This window comes from Pituophis catenifer, unplaced genomic scaffold (assembly GCF_029215685.1).
Source record: "Pituophis catenifer annectens isolate HBS135680 unplaced genomic scaffold, rPitCat1.0.hap2 SCAF_3, whole genome shotgun sequence".
Classification (NCBI taxonomy): domain Eukaryota; kingdom Metazoa; phylum Chordata; class Lepidosauria; order Squamata; family Colubridae; genus Pituophis; species Pituophis catenifer.
In genome coordinates this window covers 8,052,788-8,077,088 of record NW_027256883.1, presented here as the reverse complement: position 1 = coordinate 8,077,088, position 24,301 = coordinate 8,052,788, and the positions used below count along the sequence as shown (strand labels likewise).

Genomic DNA, 24,301 nt, shown 5'->3' with positions numbered 1-24,301 from the left:
ATCAGGATGCTGATGGAACAGAGGGGATTATCTACAGGATGGTCTCTATGTTCTTTTCATGATTCTTTCCTCTATATCCAATAACTGTTTTGTGCATACCTAACACTTCATGCATTTGTTTAAGCAGACTGCAGTTCAGGAAAGCTTCATTCCTAATTTTAAAATGCCTTCAGAGTCTTGGTTGCATGAGAATAACACTTCACCTTAAAAAGGCATACTACTCACTGTTGTTCACTGTCTGTAAAAAGCAGGTCCAGCTTGAGCTGAAAATCAGCTTCGCTTAATCCTTCTTCCACCTGAGAACAATTTTAGAAAACAAAACAAAACACCCTATTATTAAAAGCTAATATTGGAATCAATTGTCTATGGAGATTCTCAGTCACTCAGGTCATGGTTGTCCCAAAAGTGATTTTTTTCAGCAGGCAACTGGACTTTCTGGTTTTTCTTGGAAGATATTTCACTTCTCATCCAAAAAGCTTCTTCAGCTCTGACTGGATGGTAGGGAGATGGAAGGATTTATATTCCTTGCAGACAGCTGGTCCCGTGCATTCTTTTACGGAGTTGACACAGGGCAGAAAATATCCTGCAGCCAAGAAGGTGCCTCACACATTTGAGCTACTCCGGTGGCCCTGAGGACACAGACAAGCCTCCAAGTGGCCTCAACGACTCTCTAAAAGGATGCAAATGATCAACTGCCAACAAGGAGTATAAATCCTTCCATTTCCCACCATCCAGTCAGAGCTGAAGAAGTTTCTTGGATGAGAAGCAAAACGTCTTCAAAGAAAAACCAGAAAGTCTACTTCCCTCCTGAAAAAAAAAACACCTTTGGGACATCGGAATAAATTGGAAAAAGAGAAAGGAGAAGAGTGAGGAGGGGAGAGAGGAAATAGAAAGGAAGAGTGAGGAAGTGAACAGAAGATGAATCGGAATCAGAATAGAGCTGGAAGGGACATTGGAGATCTTCTAGTCCAGCCCCCTGCTTAAGCAGGAGACCCTATACCATTTCAGACATGTGACTGACTGACTGACTGACTGACTGACTGACTGACTGAATGAATGAATGAATGAATGAATGAATGAATGAATGAATGAATGAATGAATTGCAATCTACAAGGTGTGGCAAAAAATATCAAGATGAGAGCTGGAGTTCAAAATATAGAAGAGAATAAAGAGAAAGATCTCCCAAAAGTGATGAAAGAATTACGGATGGGTGCTACAGAGATACAACAGCAAGAGATAGGTGCTGAGGCAGATGAAATACTTGGATTAAACAAGTGTGATGTAAGGAGATACAAAATCCCAATGGAGAAGCATGAAATATTTACCAAAAAGTCAATAAGAGTTGAAACTCTAAAAAGGGCAAGAGATGACGGATAAATATAGAATACTCCCTAATAAGGTGGTTATTTTATTAAGAGTTTTAAAAAAGGGGGTAGAAAGTAGAAATTGGGAAAACAGTATTATGTATACTGATATATAATAGAACACATTGTATATACAAATGTTAGAAGTTAAAAGATTATGATTATGTATATCTAAATATTATTATAATTATTAGTATTGTGTATAAAGTATATTGACCCAGACAATACATTGTTCACTAAGCACTTATGGATGTTAAAGAAATATATATATATATATATATATATATATATATATATATATATATATATATATATATATATGTGTGTGTGTGTGTGTGTGTGTGTGTGTGTGTGTGTGTGTGTGTGTGTGTGTGTGTCTGTGTCTGTGTGTCTGTGTGTGTGTGTGTGTGTATAAATACCATGTTTCCTTGAAAATAAGACCCTGTCTTATATTTTTTTGAACCCCGAAATAAGTGCTTGGCCTTATTTTCGGGGACGTCTTATTATTTTGGGGCACATGGAGCAAGATGGGGCTCCTCTTGCCATCTTACATGATTTCCAGCTCTGTGTTTAAATATTTTCAGGGAGGGCTTATTTTCAGAGGAGGCTTATTTTAGCGCATGCGCTCAAAAGCCCCATTGGGCTTATTATCAGGAGATGTCTTATTTTCGGGAAAGAGACAATCAAATCCTATCTTTTATATGTCACACAGATGCCACCAGTAGAACTTTGATTAAGCCAACTAAGGCTTATTTTATCACACCCTGTGGATGGTTCAGAAAATCCAATTTGAAGCCCGAGAGAGATTATCCGTCTACATGCCCTAAACAGATGAGCTTCTTATCTAGCTAATATGTCTTGCCATCTGGACTAAGCTACCACCAAGGAAATATAACTGATAATCGGAAGGGCAGGCTACTGAGATGGAGGCCCAGAGACCCTCAGCCTACATTGTCCCATGATTAAAAGGTCCCAGATTAGTTGAGGAACGGGGCCTTTGAACGCAACCAATCTCAATCTCAAACTCTCAAACAAACTCTTCTTGAATGGAGCAAAGAATTACACACAAGGACACTTGTATCCCCTGTAGTTTCTTCTTCAGATGGTGGTTACAGCTGATTTGTGGAGGGGAGTCATATTAATCAAGGTCATAGCACTTATGGAAAGAGCCTTCATTTTTCCTATTTTTCTTCATCGTTCTAAGTCCTCTAGTGAGTGGTGCGGTGGCCTAGAGGTGCAGCTCTCACCTCATACTCAGGAGGCTGTGAGTTCAATCCTAGGTAGCAGCAGATATTTCTCTCTCTGGACACAATGAGTAATTATCTGCTGTGAACTCTGCATTGGTGCCAGGAACGGCATCCGGCCAGTAAACACTCAGCTCTCCATTCAGTTGCCCTGACTCCACCCCATTGTAAGGGATTACGGGGTCATTAAAAGACCAAAAGATTCTAAGTCCTCTAGTGCTGTTCTATGTCCTGCTGGCAAATCTGAACTTTCGTCTGCTGGAAAAAGTATTCTAATTTGTTTTATTATACTGTTATGACATACATAATCCAAAATTGAAACTCTGAGAAAAAAATGGGGATGAGGAGCAATGGGGAGACCACGTTGCATAAAGAGTCAACTATCTCAGCAATGCATGATCCTAATATATGGCTGCATTTCTTCTCTCTGTCTCTCTGTCTCTGTCTCTGTCTCTGTCTCTGTCTCTGTCTCTCTCTCTCTCTCTCTCTCTCTCTCTCTTTCTCTTTCTGTCTCTCGCTCTCTGTCTCTGTCTCTCTCTGTCTCTCTCTCTCTGTCTCTCTCATTCTCTCTCTGTATCTCTCTCTCTCATTCTCTCTCTCTGTCTCTCTCATTCTCTCCCTGTCTCTCTCTCTCTGTGTCTCTCATTCTCTCCCTGTCTCTCTCTCTCTCTGTCTCTGTCTCTCTCTCTCTCTCTCTGTGTCTCTCTCATTCTCTCTCTGTATCTCTCTCTCTCATTCTCTCTCTGTCTCTCTCTCTCTGTGTGTGTCTCTCTCATTCTCTCCCTGTCTCTCTCTCTCTGTCTCTCTCATTCTCTCCCTGTCTCTCTCTCTCTCTGTCTCTGTCTCTCTCTCTCTCTCTTTCTCTCTCTCTCTGTCTCTCTCATTCTCTCCCTGTCTCTCTCTCCCTGTCTCTCTTTCTCTGTCTCTGTCTCTCTCTCTGTCTCTCTCTCTCTGTCTCTCTCATTCTCTCTCTGTATCTCTCTCTCTCATTCTCTCTCTGTATCTCTCGTTCTGTCTCTGTCTCTCTGTGTCTGTCTGTCTGTCTGTCTCTCTCTCTCTCTCACACACACACACACACACATGCACGCACGCATACACACACAAGCAATGGGGTCATGCATGTTCTGCCATTCCTAAACCAAGTTTAGTTCATCATTCTACCCTCCGCTGAACCTGTTAAAATTCTCAAAAACCTCCAAAAATGTGGTATTTCAGAACCAGACATGGTACTTGAGATGAGACTTAGTCAGGATCAGGACCAGGTTTAGTGCAGGAAGCTCCATATTCCCCTCCTGTAACTGTGAATTTGAATGTTGTTTCCTAAAAGAAGAATTCTGCATTTGTGAAATTTCATTCTGTCATGTTCAGCCCATTTCCTAAACTCCCGAAATTATTTTGAATATTTATTTCTGTATTCCAAGATGCTAGCTATCTCACTCAATTTAGCTAATCTAGTCTGATAGCTGCGGTTCCCATTTGTTGAAATCAATGGCACTGAAGTCATTAAGCAATAATAACTATGATGGGATTCTAAGTGCGGCTAAAATAACCTTTTAGACATAAACTAATGTCATTCAGTCCAATATATTTATATTCACAGCAATTGTCCCTTCTCTCCTTTCATCTTTTCTCTCCCCTTGTCTTACTACTGGCCTATCTACCTGAAAGGGGAGAAATTCATTTATGAAAGCGCCTATTATGACTAAATGAGATAAGGACAATCCAAATGGTTTCAAATACACTCCAAACCAGAATGATAAGACATATGTAACAAATATGTGGAGGTTGTTGTGCTCCCATACTGATGATGTTACCTACTTGGGTAATGAAATGTCCTTCAAGCAAACAAACAACTTCAGAGAGTCCCATTCAGCTCCGAGCTACTGTCACACACAAGCATCCAGAATCACCCATAAACAGTCTCAAGCAGAAACGTTATTGTTAGTCACTTATGTTACAAGAATCTCTCTAGACTTAACTGCATTCCCTTGGGAACTGTCAGATAAGGCTTCAGAGATGCTGGGGGAAGCTTGTACCACTTTTTGTAGTGAAAGGACTCTAAGCTTGTTCCCTTCTTAACACCTCCCTCCAGTCTAACTGTAGATCCCACCAATCTGCAGATGGCCTCTTCCATGAATTGAATACATAAAATAGATACAAGTAGAGGAAATATTAGGACAGGGACGATAGGCACGCTGATGCTCTTACAGACCTCTTAGGAATGGGGTGAGGTCAACTATTGCTTAACGCATTGTAAGCTGTCCTGAGTCTCCGGAGAAGGGCGGCATATAAATCAAATTTAAAAAACAAAACAAAAAACAGGGGCCTGGTGGCTCAGCAGACTAAAAGCATTGTGATTAACACCAGCTGTCTGCAATTACTGTAAGTTCGAATCTCACCAGGCTCAAGGTTGACTCAGCCTTCCATCCTTTCTAAGGTAGGTAAAATGAGGACCCGGATAGTGGGGGCAATAAGCTGACCTTGTATAAATATACAAAAGTATGAAGGCTATTGCTTAACGCACTGTAAGCTGCCCTGAGTCTCCGGAGAAGGGCGGCATATAAATCAAATTAAAAAAACAAAAAAAACAAAAACAAACAAACAAACAAAACAGTAGACAGGTTAAAATTTTGGGGATTTGGGGATGAAACCATAGAGTCAGGTAGTGCATTCCAGGCATTGACTACTCTGTTGCTGAAGTCATATTTTCTGCAATTGAGTTTGGAGCGGTTCACTTTAAGTTTGTATCTATTGTGTGCTCGTGTATTGTTGTGGTTGAAGCTGAAGTACTCATTGACAGGTAGGACATTGTAGCAGATAATTTTATGAGCTATGCTTAGGTTATACCGAAGAGGGCGTAGTTCTAAGTTTTCTAGGCCCTTGTATACTGTGTACACTTGTACACTATGTATACTTGTATACTGTGGTACTTTGTTACTCAACTGCTTTAAAACTCATCAAATTTGCTACACAATGCATTCTGATGCAAAAATTTTGTCCCGGTACTCGTTGTTTGTTTGGTACTCAACGCATACGCTAGAACTTGTTGGAATCGGCTGCCTTGTGACTCACTACATTATTCCTTATGAGAAAAATTTGATTGGTACTCAACATTTTTGGTACTCATCACATCTCCCGGAACCAATTAACAATGAATACTGAGGTATCACTGTACCTATAACCATGCATGCATTTTCATTCATGCTCATATATGTGTGAGGAGGAGTCTTCTTTAAGAGAATCAAAACCATCTCACCCTCTCACCATCCAGCAGGAGATGCACAGAGAAGTTCATGGATTCGTTGAGGAGAATCTCTTCATTCCGGTACAAGATCTGAAAGACTCGGCTGAAGACCATGTTGTCCTGGACGCTGGCTGAATGCAGAATCGTCTCACCTTAAGCCATATTTTTTTTTTAAAAAAAGCATTAGTTAGCCATATAAACATAATGGGATTCGTTCATTTTGCATGCCATGACCCCATGTTGATTTTGGCATCTTCTTTATTTCAGTCTTCCTCATCCCACCACTTCTATTTGGCCTCTAACCAGAGGTGGGTTTCAGCAGGTTCTGACCAGTTCTGGAGAACCGGTAGCGGAAATTTTGAGTAGTTTGGAGAATCGTTAATAAAAATTCTGACTGGCCCCGCCCCCATCTTTTCTCTGCCTCCCCAGCTGAACGGGAGGAAATGGGAGTTTTGCAGTATCCTTCCCCTGCCACACCCACCAACCCATGCCACACCCACCAACCCATGCCACACCCACCAAGCCACACCCACAGAACCAGTAGTAAAAATTTTTTGAAACCCACCGCTGCCTCTAACCCAGGGGTCTCCAAACTTAGTAACTTTGAGACTTGTGGACTTCAACTCCCAGAATTCACCAGCCAGCATGGCTGGCTGAGGAATTCTGGGAGTTGTGGTCTACAAGTTTGGAGACCCCTCCTCTAACTTCTAAGGGGCAACCCTTTAAGACCTTCAAAATACCTCCTAATTAAAATATTGACCTGAGTGATGTGTTTTCCTACCAATTTCAGGCAAGAAATGGTAAACTGGGTGAGCCTGTTTACCCCCAAAATAAATCCTCAATCCCACCCAAAATTTGTGAAAGAAATACATTCTCACTGTACCCCATGCCCAAACATATTAAGGGGTGGTTTAAAAATCTGTAGATTTTTAAACCACAAATGTGGTTTAAATGTGTATTTGTTTGTTTGTTTTTGTTTGTTTGTTTGTTATTATTTATTTATTTATTTATTTATGATAGTATTACTTAATATTTAAATTGTTATGTATTTTTTTTAATTATGTTCTTTGTTTTACCATATTTCTCCAAAATCGAAAGGTGCTTTTTCAAGAGGCTTCTAGACTTCCTTTGTTTTTCCTTGAAGACGTTTCACTTCTTATCCAAGAAGCTTCTTCAGTTCTGACTGAATGGTGGGGAATGAAAGGATTTATGTTCTTTGCAGTCATCTGGTTGTTAGCACTCTCTCTGAGAGTCGTTGAAGCCAGTTGGAGGTTTATCTGTGCCCTCAAGGTCACATGAATCAGAGTGCAAATGGGTGTGTGGAACCCCCTTGGAACTCCTGAAATGACTGTGTTGTAAAGAGGAGACATGTGCAGAGGTGGGTTTCAGCAGGTTCTGACCAGTTCTGGAGAACTGGTAGCGGAAATTTTGAGTAGTTCAGAGAACCGGTAAATACCACCTCTGATTGGCCCCGACCTCTCTGCCTCCCGAGTCCCAGCTGATCGGGAGGAAATGACGATTTTGTAGTATCCTTTCCCTAGAATGGGGAGGGAATGGAGATTTTACACTATCCTTCCCCTGTCACGCCCACCAAGCCATGCCACGCCCACCAAGCCACACCCACATAACCGGTAGTAAAAAAAAAATTGAAACCCACCACTGGACAGGTGGTGGTGTATCTCTCTCCCCCTCGATCAAATGACTGCAAGGAATATAAATCCTTCCATTCCTCACCATTCAGTCAGTACTGAAAAAGCTTCTTGGATGAGAAGCGAAACATCTTCAAGCAACAACAAAGAAATTCCAGTTGCCCCTTGAAAAAACACCTTTGGGACAAATTTAATTTTGTTTTTATAGTATTTTAATGTTTATATTGTATGTTTTTTTAATTTTGGCTGTTCACCGCCCTGAGTCCTTCGGGAGAGGGGGCGGTATAAAATTTTTTAAAAAATAAATAAATAAAATAAATAAATAAACCCTGATCTGGATGAATGAGAATCTCCATATCTCCATTCAGACATATCTCTGAAGTCATTTCTCTTTCCTTCCACAAGAACAATTATTTGACCTTATTCATAGAATAACAGCAAACAGTCTTGTGGCAACTTAATAGACTTAAGTAGTACATAAAGTTGTAAGCTATGCTGGATTTGTGTCCTTCAAATGGTTACGACTACATACAGTACAATATATCATCTTCCACTGCATGCCATCGAGTGGACTCAAGCCAAGCATTGGATAGCTTTCAGGGCACCACAAGAATATTTACAATTTATGGGTTTTTTTCTCCCTCTCGCCCAACACAACCATCTCCGATGCTTTAAATCAAAACAGAAGTAGATCCTGCCAGGTAAATGAATCTAATGCACAGCTGGCTAGGAAAAGCTTCAGTTGTCTTAAATCACAGTTCTGCATTATGGCTGCCTTTCCAACAATGTTGCCGGTAATTAAAACGAGTTGCTCTTGACTTGCTATATGAAAACACTGGCCTTACATGAGACGCTTGCTTGCACACTCATTCAAATGCACCTTTCCCCAAAATTTGGAAGCTGAACTGGTTGTTATAGGTTAATTAATTAGCAGAATCATTGTCCGTCTGATGCAGAACACATCTTGCAAGACGGTGGCTCTTGGCAAATCTATTAGTGTTGTGTTAATTTTAGGGATGTCACTTTGGTCGACTAATTAAAATTTTCTTGACTGATTAAATGTGTGATTTGATTGATCTGGGAGGGGGGGTGTCTATATTTTTAAAATGCTGGGCAGTGAATCAACACCTCTATAATAAATTGAAGCAGTAGCATGTTCATATAGATCTTACAGGAAATAAGGCTTATTAAATATCTTTAAGATTAATATGAGCCATGATGGTGCAGTGGTTAGAGTGCAGTACTGCGGGCTACTTCTGCTGACTGCCGGCTGCCTGCAGTTTGGCAGTTCGAATCTCACCAGGCTCAAGGTTGACTCAGCCTTCCATCCTTCCGAGGTGGGTAAAATGAGGACCCAGATTGTTGGGGGCAATAGGCTGACTCTGTAAACCGCTTAGAGAGGGCTGTAAAGTACTGTAAAGTGGTATATAAGTCTAAGCGCTATTGCTATTGCTAATATACAAAGTCCATAGTTTGATTCATTGAGCCAATAGATGGGAGTAGAACAAATCTCTTTATTGCCATCTAGTGGTGGCGCATATGTTTGAAGCTCAGATATGATGTTGACATTCACTAATATTATTCCATGTTAAATCATACAGATTGTCCTTATTTAGCAGCCACAATTAGGACTGGCAACTCAGTTGTTAAGTGATGCGAGTAAGCAAAATAAAATCTTAATTGTGTTTATGATCTTCTTTCAGTTTTCCTTTGCTTTACTGATCTGCAAAGGTCAACACAAGGATTGGTTGCAAAATTAATTTTCATCACTGTCAAAAATGCGGAACATCACTAAATGAGTCAGTCACTAAACAAGGACTACGTGCATCACTATTTTAACCAGACGACATGGTCATTCAGTTTCAATTGGATTCCAAAACTGACATTAGATCACAAAAATAATAATAATAATAATAATAATAATAATAATAATAATAATAATAATAATAATAATAATAATAATAATAATTGTTTTCTATTATCAAAGCTGAAGATTAATTTTATCACTGAATTATCACCTTAAGAAAAAGTGGCAGATGGGACGGAAGGAAGTTCCAAATCCAGATGATGAAAGATTTTGATTAATACTGGAAAGAATTTCTGGAACACATTACAGGTAGACCTGGACTTACAACCATTCGTTTAGTGATCATTCAAAGTTACAACCGCACTGAAAAAAAGTGATTTATAACCATTTTTCACACTTATGACCATTGCATCATCTCTGTGGTCATGTGATCAAAATTCAGGCCCTTGGCAACTGTCTCGTATTTATGACGGTTGTAATGTCCCAGGCTCATGTGATCCCTATTTACAGAATTTCTGACAAGCAAAGTCAATGAGGAAGCCAGACTCACTTAACAAGTGAAATTTAAATTAGTGTTACTAATTTAACAACAGCAGTGATTCACTTCGACAACTCAATACAGGTCGTAAAATGGATCAAAATTCCACCGAATATCTGTCTTACTTAGCATCAGAAATTTTGGACGCACATCAAGGACTATCATGTACAATTCATGATGGATAGTGAAATGTGTGTCTCTTCCATACGTCTACCATAGGACGGTGAAGAAACAGACTTCATTCACGATATCAAATTAGTTACAGCTACAAAGCTGGCAAGTCCGATTACATTTTCCTTCCTCTCTCTTTTATCCTCATGTGTATTAAGTGGGGAGCTTGTTTTAAACATTTTCATAAACTACTTTCTTGGCCTGGACTCAAATCTTGTTTATTGGATTGTTGCCTTGGTAACGGATCTTCCTTCTGTCCTTCAAGAAAATCCTCCACAGTACTCATAATATTGACCGGAACGTCAATAATGCCAGCGTGATCGCATTTGTGTGGTGGTATAATCAAATAAGCATCACATTGCTTGACTTATAAACCCTCCCTTTATTAGTAAGTTAATTAAGTTGGGGTCTCTCTGAAGCTCTTCAATCTCTTCGTCCCAAAACAGACTCGGAGTCTGTTCATTTGATCAGTCTGTAATGAGATCCTCCATCATCTGAATGTTTGGGTTGTACTCCTGTTTCTTACTCAGCGTTAGCATAATCTACACACCAACTGAGAAAATATATCCTTTCGCTGGCATTGCCCCACCTAAGATCAGGAGAGAAGTAGCACCAGATGCCAAGAGGACTAAGCAAAAAGAATGATCTTTGACATCCTCTAAAGGGACGTATGCCCCAAGCCTGCTGACTCAGATCTAGGAACAGATTTATGGAAAGAAGAAACCTTCTTGAGGGTACACAAGGAACAAAATCAAATTAAAAAATGGAGGAACGAGTCCATCGAGCAAGGAATAACATTAAGGGAGGATATGGCTGAAGGATCTAATCTCACATACTACTTCAGGCAGTGGTGGGATTCCGCCGGTTCAGACAGGTTCAGGCGAACTGGTAGTAGCGACCTGCGGGTGTCCTCCTCCCTGCCCCAGACCTATGTCATCCTATTTAGCCACATTTTCTAAGCCGTGCGCATGCGTGCAAGCTGCATGTGTGAGCAAAGCGCATGCGCGGAATCCATTGGTGGGTTGCCCGCGATTCGCACTGGTTCTATAGAACCGGTAGTAAAACTGGCGGGGGGCTCCACCCACCGACCCCGACGTCATCAAAATGCATATGTGTGTGGCCCCCTTGTGAACCGGTAGTAAAGGTAAGTAGAACCCACCCCTGGCAGAATCCCACGCGCATGCCCGGAAGATACGCACGCTCACATTTTTAGTGCTGGGTGAACCATTTGTTAAATTATGTAAAGCCCACCTCTGACTTCAGGGGTGGGGAACAATGGCCTTTTTATGACTTCAACTCCCAGAATGCTGGCTTAGGAATTTTGGGAGTTGAAGTTCACAAGACATAAAGGGGCCATCGTTCCCCAAATCTGTACTACTTGCAGGGCCCTGAATAGGTTGAGAGTTGGAGCACCTAAATGCAAAACCAATATGCTCAAGTGGAGGCTCTTAGTGGATAACAACACGCTATGTGAATGTAGAGAGACACAAAGCTCAGTCTATCTGCTGGTATGTCAGCTACTACCTGAAACATGATTTATTTTGGCCAACGACAAAGGCAAGAAGGCGGCTTCATTCCAGCAGTTTAAAGTTTGATCTAGACATGGAAGAAGAAGAAGAAGAAGAAGAAGAAGAAGGAGAAGGAGAAGGAGAAGGAGAGGGAGAGGGAGAGGGAGAGGGAGAGGGAGGGAGAGGGAGAGGGAGAGGGAGAGGGAGGGAGGGAGGAGGAAGGAAGGAAGGGAGGAAAGAAAGAAAGAAAGAAAGAAAGAAAGAAAGAAAGAAAGAAAGAAAGAAAGAAAGAAAGAAAGAAAGAAAGAAAAAAAAATTGTACTTGGTTTTAATTAATGATTTTAGTGCAAACTGTTTTGTTATGCTTTTAATCATAGCTGTGGTGGTGCCGGGGTTAGAATGCAGTATTGCAAGCGGACTCTGCTCACTGTTGGCAGTTCGATTCTCACTGGCTCAAGGTTGACTCAGCCTTTCATCCTTCTGAGGTGTGTAAAATGAGGAGCCAGCTTGTTGGGGGCAAATATGCTGATTCTGTAAACTGCTTAGAGAGGGCTGTAAAACACTGTGAAGTGGTATATAAGTCTTAAGTGCTCTTGCTATTTTAATTTAGTATTATATTTTCTAAGCCACCAGAGTGTTGTGGCCCATCAGCGGCCTGTGCAGCTAGTAGCTGATTCCGACAGCGAGGAGGCTGGTGTGGTGCTGCGCCAGCAGCCTGTGCAGCTGGCACTCGAGTCAGACAATGAGGAGGCTGGAGAAGATGTGGTGCCAGAGGTGGGGATTCAGCCAGGGCCTTCAGAACCTCCAGAAGCTCCCATAAGTGAAGAGGAAGAAGAGGAGGAGCCTCTTCTCAATGCAAGGGCGCGCAGAGCTGCCAAAAGGCAGGAGTGGCTCCTCAGGAGGAGGTCTCCTCGAGAGTAAGGCTTGGGGCTAATTGGCCGCTCCCTTAGCCTATTTAAGGAAGGATGACAACTGAGGCAATTTTCAGGGAACAACTTCGTTCCCTGCAAATTGATCTTAGTTCTCTTAACAGTTTCCTGCAAATTGCTTCTGGGCTTTCTGCCAACCATAGTAAGATTACGATTATTTATTCTTTGGATTCTTGTAGACTGTTAAGAAAGTTAATTAACTGCCTTTGTTTGAAAAAGACTGATTTAATTTAGTAAACTAAGGTTTATACAGACTTTGTGTGTGCTGCATTCTTTGGGGTCCAAAGCTGGAGCAGAACACAGAGGCTGTTGAACTGGGCACATACAATAAATTACTTAAAAAAAAAAATCCAGGTGAAAGAACATAAGGGCATGGATCAGTGAAGTTAAATCAATGAAAGGATAGTGGCTAAACTCCCAAAGTTTGACAGAACCCGTTTGGACTAGTGGTGAAGGTGCTGGCCTAAAAATTAGGAAATTGTCAGTTCTAGTCCTGCCTTTGACATAAAAGCCATCTGGGTGACTTTCAGCCAATGACCAGCAGACTGTGAGTTCTAGTCCAGCCTTTTGCACAAAAACTAACTGGGTGACTTTCAGCCAATGACCAGGAGACTGTGAGTTCTAGTCCGGCCTTTTGCACAAAAGCTAACTGGGTGACTTTCGGCCAATGACCAGCAGACTGTGAGTTCTAGTCTTGCTTTAGGCACAAAAGTTGGGTGAGTGATTTTGGGCCAGTCACACTCTCTCTCAGCCTAACACACCTCACAAGGTTGTTGTTGTGAGGAAAATAAGAGGAAGGAATATTAGGTATGTTTGCCACCTTGAGTCATTTTTACAAATAATAAGTAAATAATTATATACCCCTTCCATGCTATTTAAAGAACTTGGATTTCCAAAAAATTGCTTAAATTCAAGAAGTGTCTCCAAACTCTGAAATTGTTTATTTGGGGGAGAAATAAAACTACATTTGGACTGTGTCAAACTTCCTAATTCTTTGGCCAGATAGCAGCTACCTATATCACATCTGTCAGCAAATTACTAGCTACAGAATATAATATATTGATTTTGGGTTTTTTTTTTTTTTGGTAGCTCCCTATTTTTCGGCCCAAATGGCAAAATAATTGGATGGACCTAAAGTACAATCCATCTTTTTGGATGAAGAGGAAATGGCATTGGTTGATATAGTTCTGATTAAAAAAAAAAACGCGTTCTAAATATAAGATTGAAGACTGGAAAGTAACAGTCTACCAAAACTGTTTGTCTTTATGATTAAACTCCAATTTTCATTCTTCCTCCCCAAAATCTGATTAAAGCCAGGCAGCTTGAGCATCAATTTTTCATTCCTACCTTCCCTTCTGACATTTCTAATTAGCCTATTGGAAAGAATTATTACGAACAGTTTCTGTAATATTATTCCCGTTATGCGAAGATGGAAATGTAAGATGACCCATTAATTTCCCAGCGTGGACATCAGTAGTGTATATGTAGTAGCTTATCTCTGTTATGTTTGATAAATTAAAATTCATCTGTTCAAGGTCGTGGGGAATGGGATGCAGTCAGATAAAATGGCTGGGAAAATTCTCTGCGAAAATGGTCTCGAACCTTGTGCTGCAAATCAGCACAACTATATATTTAAACTAAGGAAAAGAATGGAGGGGAAGGGAGGGGAAGGGAGGGTAGAGTGGGGGAGAGGGGCAGGAGAGAAGAGGAGAGAGGAAGGGAGGGCAGGCCAGGAGAGGAGAGGGGAAGAGAGAAGAAGAGAGGGGAGAATAGAGGAGGGAGGGGAGGGATGTGATGGGGAGGGGAGGAGGGGAGGGCAGGAGTGGAGAGGAGGAAAGGAGAAGAAAGGGGAGAATAGAGGAGGGGAGGGCAGGGGAGGGCAGGGGAGGGCAGGGAAGGGAAGGGCAGGAGAGGAGAGGAGGGCAGGACAGGGCTGGGCTGGGCTGGGCAGGAGTGAAGAGGAGAGGGAGAAAGGGGAGAGCAGGGGAGGATAAGGGGGAGGAGTGGGAGGGAAGGGCAGGAGCGCAGAGGAGAGGGGAAAGAGAGGGGGAAAGAGGGGAGAGCAGGGGAGGGTAAGGGAGAGGAGTGGGAGGGCAGGGAAGGGAAGGGAAGGGCAGGAGAGGAGAGGAGGGCAGGAGAGGGCAGGAGAGGAGATACACTCTGAAAAGGACCAATAGATTTATTACGGAGGAGATTTAAAATCCAGTAAATCCATGTGAATCTTATCCAAACTATCTTTAGAAATCAGAAATTCAGAGCCTTGCTTCTCATATATAACTTCACGTTTTCAGTGCCTGATATTTTAAATATTTATATACCATCTGCCTGGTAAACGTATTTGCAAGGTCACTCCCATTAAAGGACCAAAATAGAGATAGCTTCAACAAACAATAAAATCATAATGCAAAGCTAAGAATGACATCTGAAACACTTTGAGCAGCAGCCAACAGATGTAGGTGTTTGCAGGATTACAGAATAGGAGAGAGCTCCATATTTTAAGGATACATCTTCCTTAGTCTGCCCCTCAAACCAGTTTCTGAAAATTTAATTCCTAAAACTTTATAGAAATTTTAGACATTAAATTGGAAATGAAATCACATTTTTAACTAAGTATCATTCCAGAATGCATTGAGAAGAAGAAACTCCGTAGCCAGAATGATGAAGATAATTTTGTTCAAGATACAATATTTACATATGCAGCAATGGTGAAACTCAACAGTATACACAGAATGTAGAAATTTAAAATTCAAGCAAGAACGACTTACACGTAAAACAGAACGCAAGAACCGGTAGTAAAACTGGTGGGAGGCCCCGCCCACCACGCCAGACGTGCAGAAGCAAGGTGCGTGCACGAGCGATCCCCTTGCGAACCGGTAGTAAAGGTAAGTAGAACCCATCCCTTATGCTATGGTTTTTAAGGGTGTATAAATGTCTATAAACACTGTAAATCAGTTGAACTATTTAGAAAGGGGAAGTTAGAGATTAAATACATATCTCCATTTTTCTAGCAACTCCTTTTTTCCTTTTCTTTTAATATTTATCAATAACAGTAAACAACAACAACAACTAGTCCCAGACTGTGAATTAAATTGAAGATTAAATCAATCATCATCATCATCATCATCATCATCATCATCATCATCATCATCGGTATTTGTGATGCATTCTTGAATGTTCAGTTGACTAAGTTTCATGTTTAATGAATAAAGTAAATAATAATAATAATAATAATAATAATAATAATAATAATAATAATAATAATAATAATAATAGTGTATGCACTATGTACTAATAATACTACAGTGTATGAACTATGTACTATTAAGTTTTTAAAAACTAAACACTTTTCAGGTCATTAAAAATTTACATGTGTTTTGCATTTTTTTTTTAATCAATGTCATATTTAGCAATAATTGCACACTTAAACAATTTTATATTCATTTGTTTTTCTTTTTATGACCCTTGTAGTTGAAGAAAAAGAACTGGAAAAAATCATGAAATATCGCGACCTGGCCATCGAAACTACACGGCTATGGATGTAACATGTAACAGCGATACCCATTGTCATCGGGGCACTTGGTACCATGTCCAAGAATTTTATAAGCTACGTCAACATATTGCAGCTTCCTGCAATGATACCAGCGGAACTGCAAAAAACTGTGCTACTTGGAACATCGTACATCTTAAGAAGGTACTTGGTTGATACCTAGGATGCTGGTAGCAACCCGTATCAACCATTAGCACCAGTCTAAGGTATTTGTGATGCCTTTTTGAATGTTCAGTTGACTTACTTTCATATTTAATGAATAAAGATGATGATGGTGATGGTGATGATGAAGATGATGATGATGATGATGATGATGATGATAATAATAATAATAATAATAATAATAATAATAATAATAATAATAAGCAGCAGCAAGAAAAAATCACAAAGTACTGGGACTTGCAAATTGAAGTTGAGCGACTGTGGAAAAAGAAACTGTGTGTTGTCCCGATTGTAATAGGAGCCCTTGGAGCAATACCCAAAGGGCTACCCCGCTATTTAGAAATTCTAAATTTGCCGGACTTGAACATTTTGACTCTACAAAAAACCACCTTACTCGGAACAGCTTACATCCTCCGACGATACCTTAACAGTTCCTAGGTCCTTGGTTAGGACTCAAGCTGCTGAGCTATTAACCAGCCTCAAAGGCTGTGAATCTCACTAAAGATTAACCAATAATAATAATATAATACAGTGAGTATGAAGTATGTACTATTAAGTTTAAAAAAAAACTAAACACTTTTCAGGTCATTAAAAATTTACATGTGTTTTGCACTTTTTTCTCAATGTCATATTTAGCAATAATTGCACACTTAAACAATTTTACATCCATTTGTTTTTCTTTTCATGACCCTTGTAGTCCCTCGATACAGGGTAGGATCAGGGCAACTGGCTGGAGCTGACCATTTATTGGCCGGATGTTCTTCCTGACACCTACATGGAGTTCACAGCAGATATTTTCTCTTTGCGCCCTGATAGAGAAACATCGCCGCTGCCTAGGGTTGAATTCTCAACCTTCCAAGTGGGAGACGAGTGTCTTCACCTCTAGGCCACCACAAGAAAGTAGGCAAGCAACTTTACATTCTTTAACATTTTAGAAATCATGTTCAATATTCATAGGATGTTCTCACCTTTCAAGGTTTAATTTATCTTAATCATCACCGTGCTAATAGTTTCCTGTTCCGGCTGTACAAATGGCACTTTACTGAGAATATGCATTCTGTAATGTTTTACTTAAATTATATAATGCAATAAAACAATTAACCATTTTCTTTTTCTTATTATTAAATTCCTCACCTCTTTGTTCAGGCAGAACTGCTGACAAGCGATGTGGGATCTTAGCCGAAATTTTCAGACTTGTACGTATCAAATAATACCTAAAAAGTAGATTTGGAAACAAAGAAGATGGTTAGAAATGAGTAGCTTTTCATAGTGAGAGTAAATTTAAAAATCCAAATTTGTTGCAGCAAAGCTGCCAGCAACTCATATGAAATTTTATAAAAAGATTTGAGGTGCTACTACACAAAAAAAGTGAGAATACTATCAAAATGTACACAAATGATGAAATAGATGTAATTACTAAATAAAACAAGAAACTGAAATGAGAAATAGGTGTAAATAGAAAATCGGGGGTGCTCGAATACCATTCTAGATTAAATTGAAAAGGGAAACAATAAGAGAGGGGGAAAGGAGTAGAGAGAGAGGAAGGGAGAAGAGAGGAGAGGAGAGGGAGAGATAGAAGACAGGGAAAAGGAGAGGAAGAAAAGGGAGGGGAAAGAGGAGTAGGAGAGAGGGTCAGAAAGGAGGGGAGGAAGAGAGGAGTGGGGGAAGGGAAGGGGAAGTAGGAAAGAGAGGGAGAGGAAGAAGGAATAAAGTAGGAAGAGATAGAGGAAGGAAGAGAAGGGGAGGAGAAGAAGAAAAGGTGGCAAAATAAAGAAGGGTAAATGGTAAAAGAGTAGCCCCGAACAACTAAAAACTGAAAATGAAAGTTAAAAGATAAGATGAATAGAAAATGATGGATAAAAGATTGTACATTTAAATATATTTATGAGAAATAAAAATAAAAACTTTTCTAAAAAAAAACACACATCAAGAAAAAAACGAATGGAATTTTATCTATCAGGACAAGAATCCTAGATTACTCTCAAGTGGAGAATGGTGAAGGAAGATGGGTGCTAAAAAGAGAGAAAATGACTTTATTTCCATTTTTTTTTTAATTTGATTTATATGCCGCCCTTCTCCGGAGACTCAGGGCGGCTTACAATGTGCTCAGCAATAGCCTTCATCCTTTTGTATATTTATACAAAGTCAGCTTATTGCCCCCACAACTGGGTCCTCAATTTACCTACCTTAGAAAGGATGGAAGGCTGAGTCAACCTTGAGCCTTGGCGAGATTCGAACCTGCAGTAATTGCAGGCAGCTGGTCTTAATAACCAGCTTAATAACAGGGTGCCTTAGACCACTGTACTACCAAGGCTCTTCCTTCTATTTCCTTGTATTTCTTATGGAAAGTTCTGAGCCAAATGAGAACACTCATAGTTATTTTTTCTTCTTCTTTTTACATATATAACTTTTTTTTTCTTTAAAAACAAGAACAGTAACAAACACAAAACATAAATTTCCATTTTACAACAGTTTCATATTGGTCTTCTTTTAAAGTTCATGTTTTTCCCCTCCCTCATTTATGTATATATTTCTTTATCTGTTATACATATTATTGTATATTGTATTATCTATATATTACTTGAATGTAATTGAATATATATTACACATATTGTCTGTTTAGTGGCATATTAGTAATCCTTCTTACTTGCTGTTCCTGACCTCTAGCCATTTATACCATTTATTCCATATTAAATAATATTCCATTTCAGCTTTTTCTTTTATCTCTTTCGTCCATTTGTCCATTTCTGCACAATCCAAGAGTTTCCTTATCACTGCTTCCTCTTTTGGTATAGTGTTGCTTTTCCAATTCTGTGCGTATGTTATCCTGGCTGCCATTATAATATGTAAAATTAAATATTGTATTTCTTTGGTATAGTTTCTGGAGAGAAACTATACCAGGGGTGAAATGCTCCTGGTTCAGACCAGATTGCCTGAACCGGTAGCGATGATGGCGGGTGGTTCAGAGGACCAGTAGCAAAAATCCCTGCCCCACACCCACCCCGCATGCCCAGCTGAGCCGCATGATCATCAGATGCTTTTTTTTTTTTTACTTTTAAAAGCATTTTTTCTTCGGCCAAAAAATGCTTTTAAAAGTAAAAAAAAAAAAAAAAAGCCTCTGATGATTGCACAGCTCAGCTGGCATCATCAGAGCATTTTTTCTACAACCTCTTCGGCCAAAGAGGTTGTTAAAAAATGCTTTTAAAAGGCTCTGACGATCCCAGCTGAGTTGCCTAATTGTCAGAGGCTTTTAAAAGCATTTTAATATCTTCTTAAAAATCTCCACCATTGGAGCAGAGTGGCAGTGTGCAAAATGCAAGCAGGAGCAGTAATCCCTCAATGGCACAACCAAGTAACTGTCACTACCACTTAACAATAGATATTTTGGACTCAGTTGTAGCTGTAAGTTGGGTAGCTCAGAAGTGACCTGTAGCAGTGGTGAAATCCAATTTTTTTTACTACCAGTTCTGTGGGCGTGGCTAGGTGGGCGTGGTGTGGCTTGGTGGGCATGGCTTGGTGGGCGTGGTAGTGGAAGGATACTGCAAAATCTCAATTCCCACCCCACTCCAGGGGAAGGATACTGCAAAATCCCCATTCCCTCCCCACACCTGGGGGAAGGATATTGCAAAATCTCCATTCCCACCCCACTCTGGGACCAGCCAGAGGTGGTATTTGCTGGTTCTCTGAGCTACTCAAAATTTCCGCTACCGGTTCTCCAGAACCTGTCAGAACCTGCTGGATTTCACCCCTGACCTGTAGGCTTACTAGACATTAACAATACTTCTTTCTGATAATGTTGATTTTTAAGCATGAAACCTACAACAGTAATAGAAGCGGAGCAAATGGTTATTTGGGAAAAGGAAGGCTGGATTTTCTTTGTCCACCCTTCTCTATGCCAGAGGTGGTATTCAGACGGTTCAGACCGGTTCAAGCGAACCGGTAGTGAAAATCGCAGGTGGGCCCACCCACCCACCCGCCATGACTCTATGCTGTCCTATTTAGGCATGTTTTTGAGGCATGTGCAGAAGGCTGGTGTAGGCAGTGGAAATAGCCGGCCTTTTGATGCTCCAGGCCTTCCCATTGGGCCAGCGCGCTATGTGGGAGTTCTGGGTGGTGTCAGGAGGCGGCACCTTCGTGGTTGTGGAGATGTAGTGGAACATGTCATGCAGGTTGTACAGATGTGGGACCAGATGCTTCCAAAAGACAACCTTAGTGACACGGTAGTGGTCGTGCACCTGAGGCTTGAGGCCAATGTGCACGTAGAGCTGATCACAGGGGTTGTACTCGGACCAGGCGACTTCTTCAAACCGATTGGCCTTGGTGTGGATGAACATGGTGTCCTGAGGCAAACCAGTAGTCACAAAATGTGAAACCCGCCTCTGCTCTATGCACACTCCTTGTGCACAGTCACTCATGCCTTGGTCACATCACACCTGGACTACTGCAACACTCTCTACATGGGGCTCCCCCTGAGGAGCACCCGGAGGCTCCAGCTGGTGCAGAATGCGGCCGCGCGGGTGATTATGGGAGCGATGTGGCGCTCCCACGTAACACCTCTCCTGTGCGAGCTGCATTGGCTCCCGGTGGTCTTCCGGGTGCGCTTCAAGGTGTTGGTTCTCATCTTTAAAGCGGTCCATGGCTTAGGGCCAGGGTATTTGCGAGACCGTCTGCTGCTACCGATAACCTCCCACCGGCCAATACGCTCTCACAGAGAGGGCCTCCTCAGGGTGCCGTCGGTCAGGCAATGTCGGCTGGTGGCCCCCAGGGGGAGAGCCTTCTCTGTGGGGGCACCCACCCTGTGGAATGAGCTGCCTCCTGGAATACGATTGATCCCGGACCTCCGGACCTTCCATAAAGCCCTGAAGACGTTTTTATTCCATCAAACCGGCCTAGCCTAAATGGTTTTTAATTGGGATTTTAAATTTTATGGATTTGGGGGTTTTAAATTGGGAAGCTAGTGATTTAATTCTTTTTAATTATCTTAACTTTTGTATTTGTATGTTTTTTAATTTTGGCTGTTCACGCCCTGAGTCCCTTCTGGGAGAAGGGCGGAATACAAATTAAATAAATAAATAAAATAAAATATTTAATCCAGAAATGTAATGGCTGAGGGGGGAAAATCAATTATCTACTCCAATGAGTTTCAAACTTTCTCATTTCAGGAGATCAGAGATTCCTAAATGCCCTGGAGGATCAAGGACACAAAATCAACATCCCTTAATATATCACCAAGAATCTTCTTCCCTAAGAAGAGGCGGCTGGTGAAAACGCAGGCTGAATTTATGCTGCAAATGCAGAAGATTTTATGGCCAATGCTACAAGTGATGTTATGTTTCAATATAAAGCCAGAGTAGAACATAGTGTGCACGCCATCAGGGGGAAGATATTTTGATGTATCCCCCAAAGGAGTATGCTGCAGACCAACATATGTTGCTAGTTGTTACATTGGATATGCTGACTAATCTCTTCCCGAGTTTTAAATGTAAAAAATAAATAAAAATGCATCTGGCAACTGTAGGAAGGAGAAAGAGTAGAAACAACAAGATTCTCTAGAGAATCAGAGGAACATTACTGCTAAAGTGTGTGTGTGTGGGGGAGGGAATGACAACAACCAGCTTCAGTGGCCATGAGGCAGCCATTTTAACACAATACCCATAAGAATAACAGTTGGAAGGGACCTTGGAGGTCTTCTACTCCAATCTCCTGCTCAAGCGGGAAACCCTATATCCATGATGGCGAACCGATGGCATGCGTGCCACAGGTGGCACGTGGAGCCATATCTGTGGGCACGGGAGCTCAGCTCCTAGCTGATTTTCAGGCCTTCTGGGCCCACTGGAAGTAGGGAAACAGGCTTCTCCAGAGGGCCTGTGGGGGGGGGGAGGCCGTTTTTGCCCTCCCCAGGCTCCTAGAGAGGCTCTGGAGCCTGGGGAGAGCAAAAAACGGGCCTACCGGGCCCACCATACCATCACATGCCAAAAGCGGGGTGAGTGCAGAGGGGTCGCGCGTGCATGTGCAGGGGGCGGGGTGCATAGAATTATGGGTGTGGGCACGCATGCGCGTGACACCCCCTGTGTTCCCCCCATTCCACCCCCCCAGCATTTCCCCTGACGCGATAGCAAAAAGGTTAGCCATCACTGTCCTATACCATTTCAGACAAATGGTTCTTCAATCTCTTCTCAATAATCTCCAGTGTTGGAGCACCCAACACTTCTGGAGACAAGTTGTTCCACTGATTAACCATTCTAACAGTCAGGCCTTAATTCTAGGTTGGACTTCTCCTTGATTGGGTTCCATCCATCGCTTCTTGTCCTGCCTTAAGGTGCTTTGAGAATAGTTTTGTGGAAGCCCTTTAGATATTGGAATAGTGCTATCATGTCACCCCTAGTACTATTAAACTAGACATACCCAATTCCTGCAATCGTTCTTCATACCTTTTAACCTCCAATCCCCTAATCATCTTTGTTGCTCTTCTCTGCACTCTTTCTAGAGTCTCAAGGACTAACAGAATAACAGAGTTGGAAGAGATCTTGGAGGTCTTCTAATCCAATCCCCTGGTCAAGAAAGAGACCCTCTACCATTTCAGACAAACCGGTTGAAAGTTTGGTTGAAAGTTGGAAGCTCCAATTGGTCCAGAATGCGGCCACGCGAGTAATTATGGGAGCAACATGGCGCTCACATGTAACACCTCTTCTACGCGAGCTGCACTGGCTTCCGGTGGCCTTCCGAGTGCACTTCAAGGTGTTGGTTCTTACCTTTAAAGTGCTCCATGGCTTAGGACCTGAGTACTTACGAGACCACCTGCTGCAACTGATAACCTCCCACCAACCAATACGCTCTCACAGAGTAGGCCTACTCATAGTACCATCATTAAAACAATGTCATCTAGTAGTTCCAAGGGAGAGAGCCTTCTCTGTGGGGGCACCTACTCTTTGGAACAAAATACCCCCTGGAATACGAATAATCCCAGATCTTTGCACTTTCCGACGTGCCCTGAAGACCTTTCTGTTTCAACAAGCAGGGCTAGCATAAACATCTAAATTCTATGCCAAGGTCTTCGCAGATACACTAAGTTGACTCAATTTATTATTTATTGTTTATAAAAATAATAATAATAATAATATATGTATATGAAATCTTAATCTGTTCACCGCCCTGAGTCCTTCGGGAGAAGGGCGGTATAGAAATTCAATAACTAATAATAAATAAAATAAAGATAAATAAAATAAACGGTTGTCCAATCTCTCCTTTAAAAATTCCACCTTCAACTTCTGGAGGCAAGTTGTTTCACTGATTAATTTTTCTAACTGTCAGGAAATTTCTCCTTAGTTCTAAGTTGCTTCTCTCCTTGATTAGTTTCCACCCATTGCTTCTTGTCCTGCCTTCAGGTTTTTGGAGAATAGGTTAAACCCCCCTCCCCCTTTTCTTTGTGGCAGACCCTCAGATATTGGAACACTGCTCCCATATCAACTCTAGTTCTTCTTCTCACATACCTAATTCCTGCAACTGTTCTTTGTATGCTTCATCTTCCAGTCCCCTAATCATCCTTGTTGCTCTTCTCTGCACTCTTTCTAGAGCCTCAACATCTTTTTTACGTCATGGTGACAGAAACTGGATGCAGTATTCCAAGGATCGTCTTACCAAGGCATTATAAAGAAGTATTAAGACTTCACGTGGTATTGATTCTATTCCCTCTGTTAATGCAGCCTAGGACTGTGTTGGCTTTTTTGGCTGCTCTTGCCTTCTGGCAGCTCTTTGCATGCATACATTAGGAACAGGCTCCTCCTGTTCCTCTGCCTCTCTGCTATCTGCCTCTGGAGGCTCCGGAGTCCGCACATAACTCCCAGATGGCCCTGGCCCTATCTCTGCCTCCAACGCAGAGCCCTCGTCCAGGCCTTCCCCTGACTCCAGGACTGGCCCATTGTCCTCCCCAACCTCCTCACTGTCCGACTCCATTGCCAGGTCTGCAGGCTGCTGGCGGAGCACAACAGGAATGGAGATTTTGCAATATCCTTCCCCCAGGAGTGGTGAGGGAATGGAGATTTTGCAGTATCCTTCCCCTGGAGTGGGGTGGGAGTGGAGATTTTGCAGTATCCTTCTCCTGCCATGCCCACCAAGCCACACCCACCAAGCCACACCA

General features: G+C 41.6%; 1 protein-coding gene across 1 annotated transcript in view; it reads right to left on the bottom strand.

Moving 5' to 3' along the window:
* FAM135B (family with sequence similarity 135 member B) overlaps positions 1 to 24,301 on the bottom strand; it is a 118,878-nt gene that overhangs the window by 78,194 nt on the left and 16,383 nt on the right. Inside the window, exons 2-4 of the mRNA XM_070942005.1 lie at positions 17,299 to 17,378; positions 5,866 to 6,005; positions 226 to 296 (exon numbers count right to left, since the gene is read on the bottom strand). Coding sequence (XP_070798106.1) covers positions 226 to 296; positions 5,866 to 6,005; positions 17,299 to 17,378 — 291 coding nt within the window. The remainder of the gene's footprint in view (positions 1 to 225; positions 297 to 5,865; positions 6,006 to 17,298; positions 17,379 to 24,301) is intronic.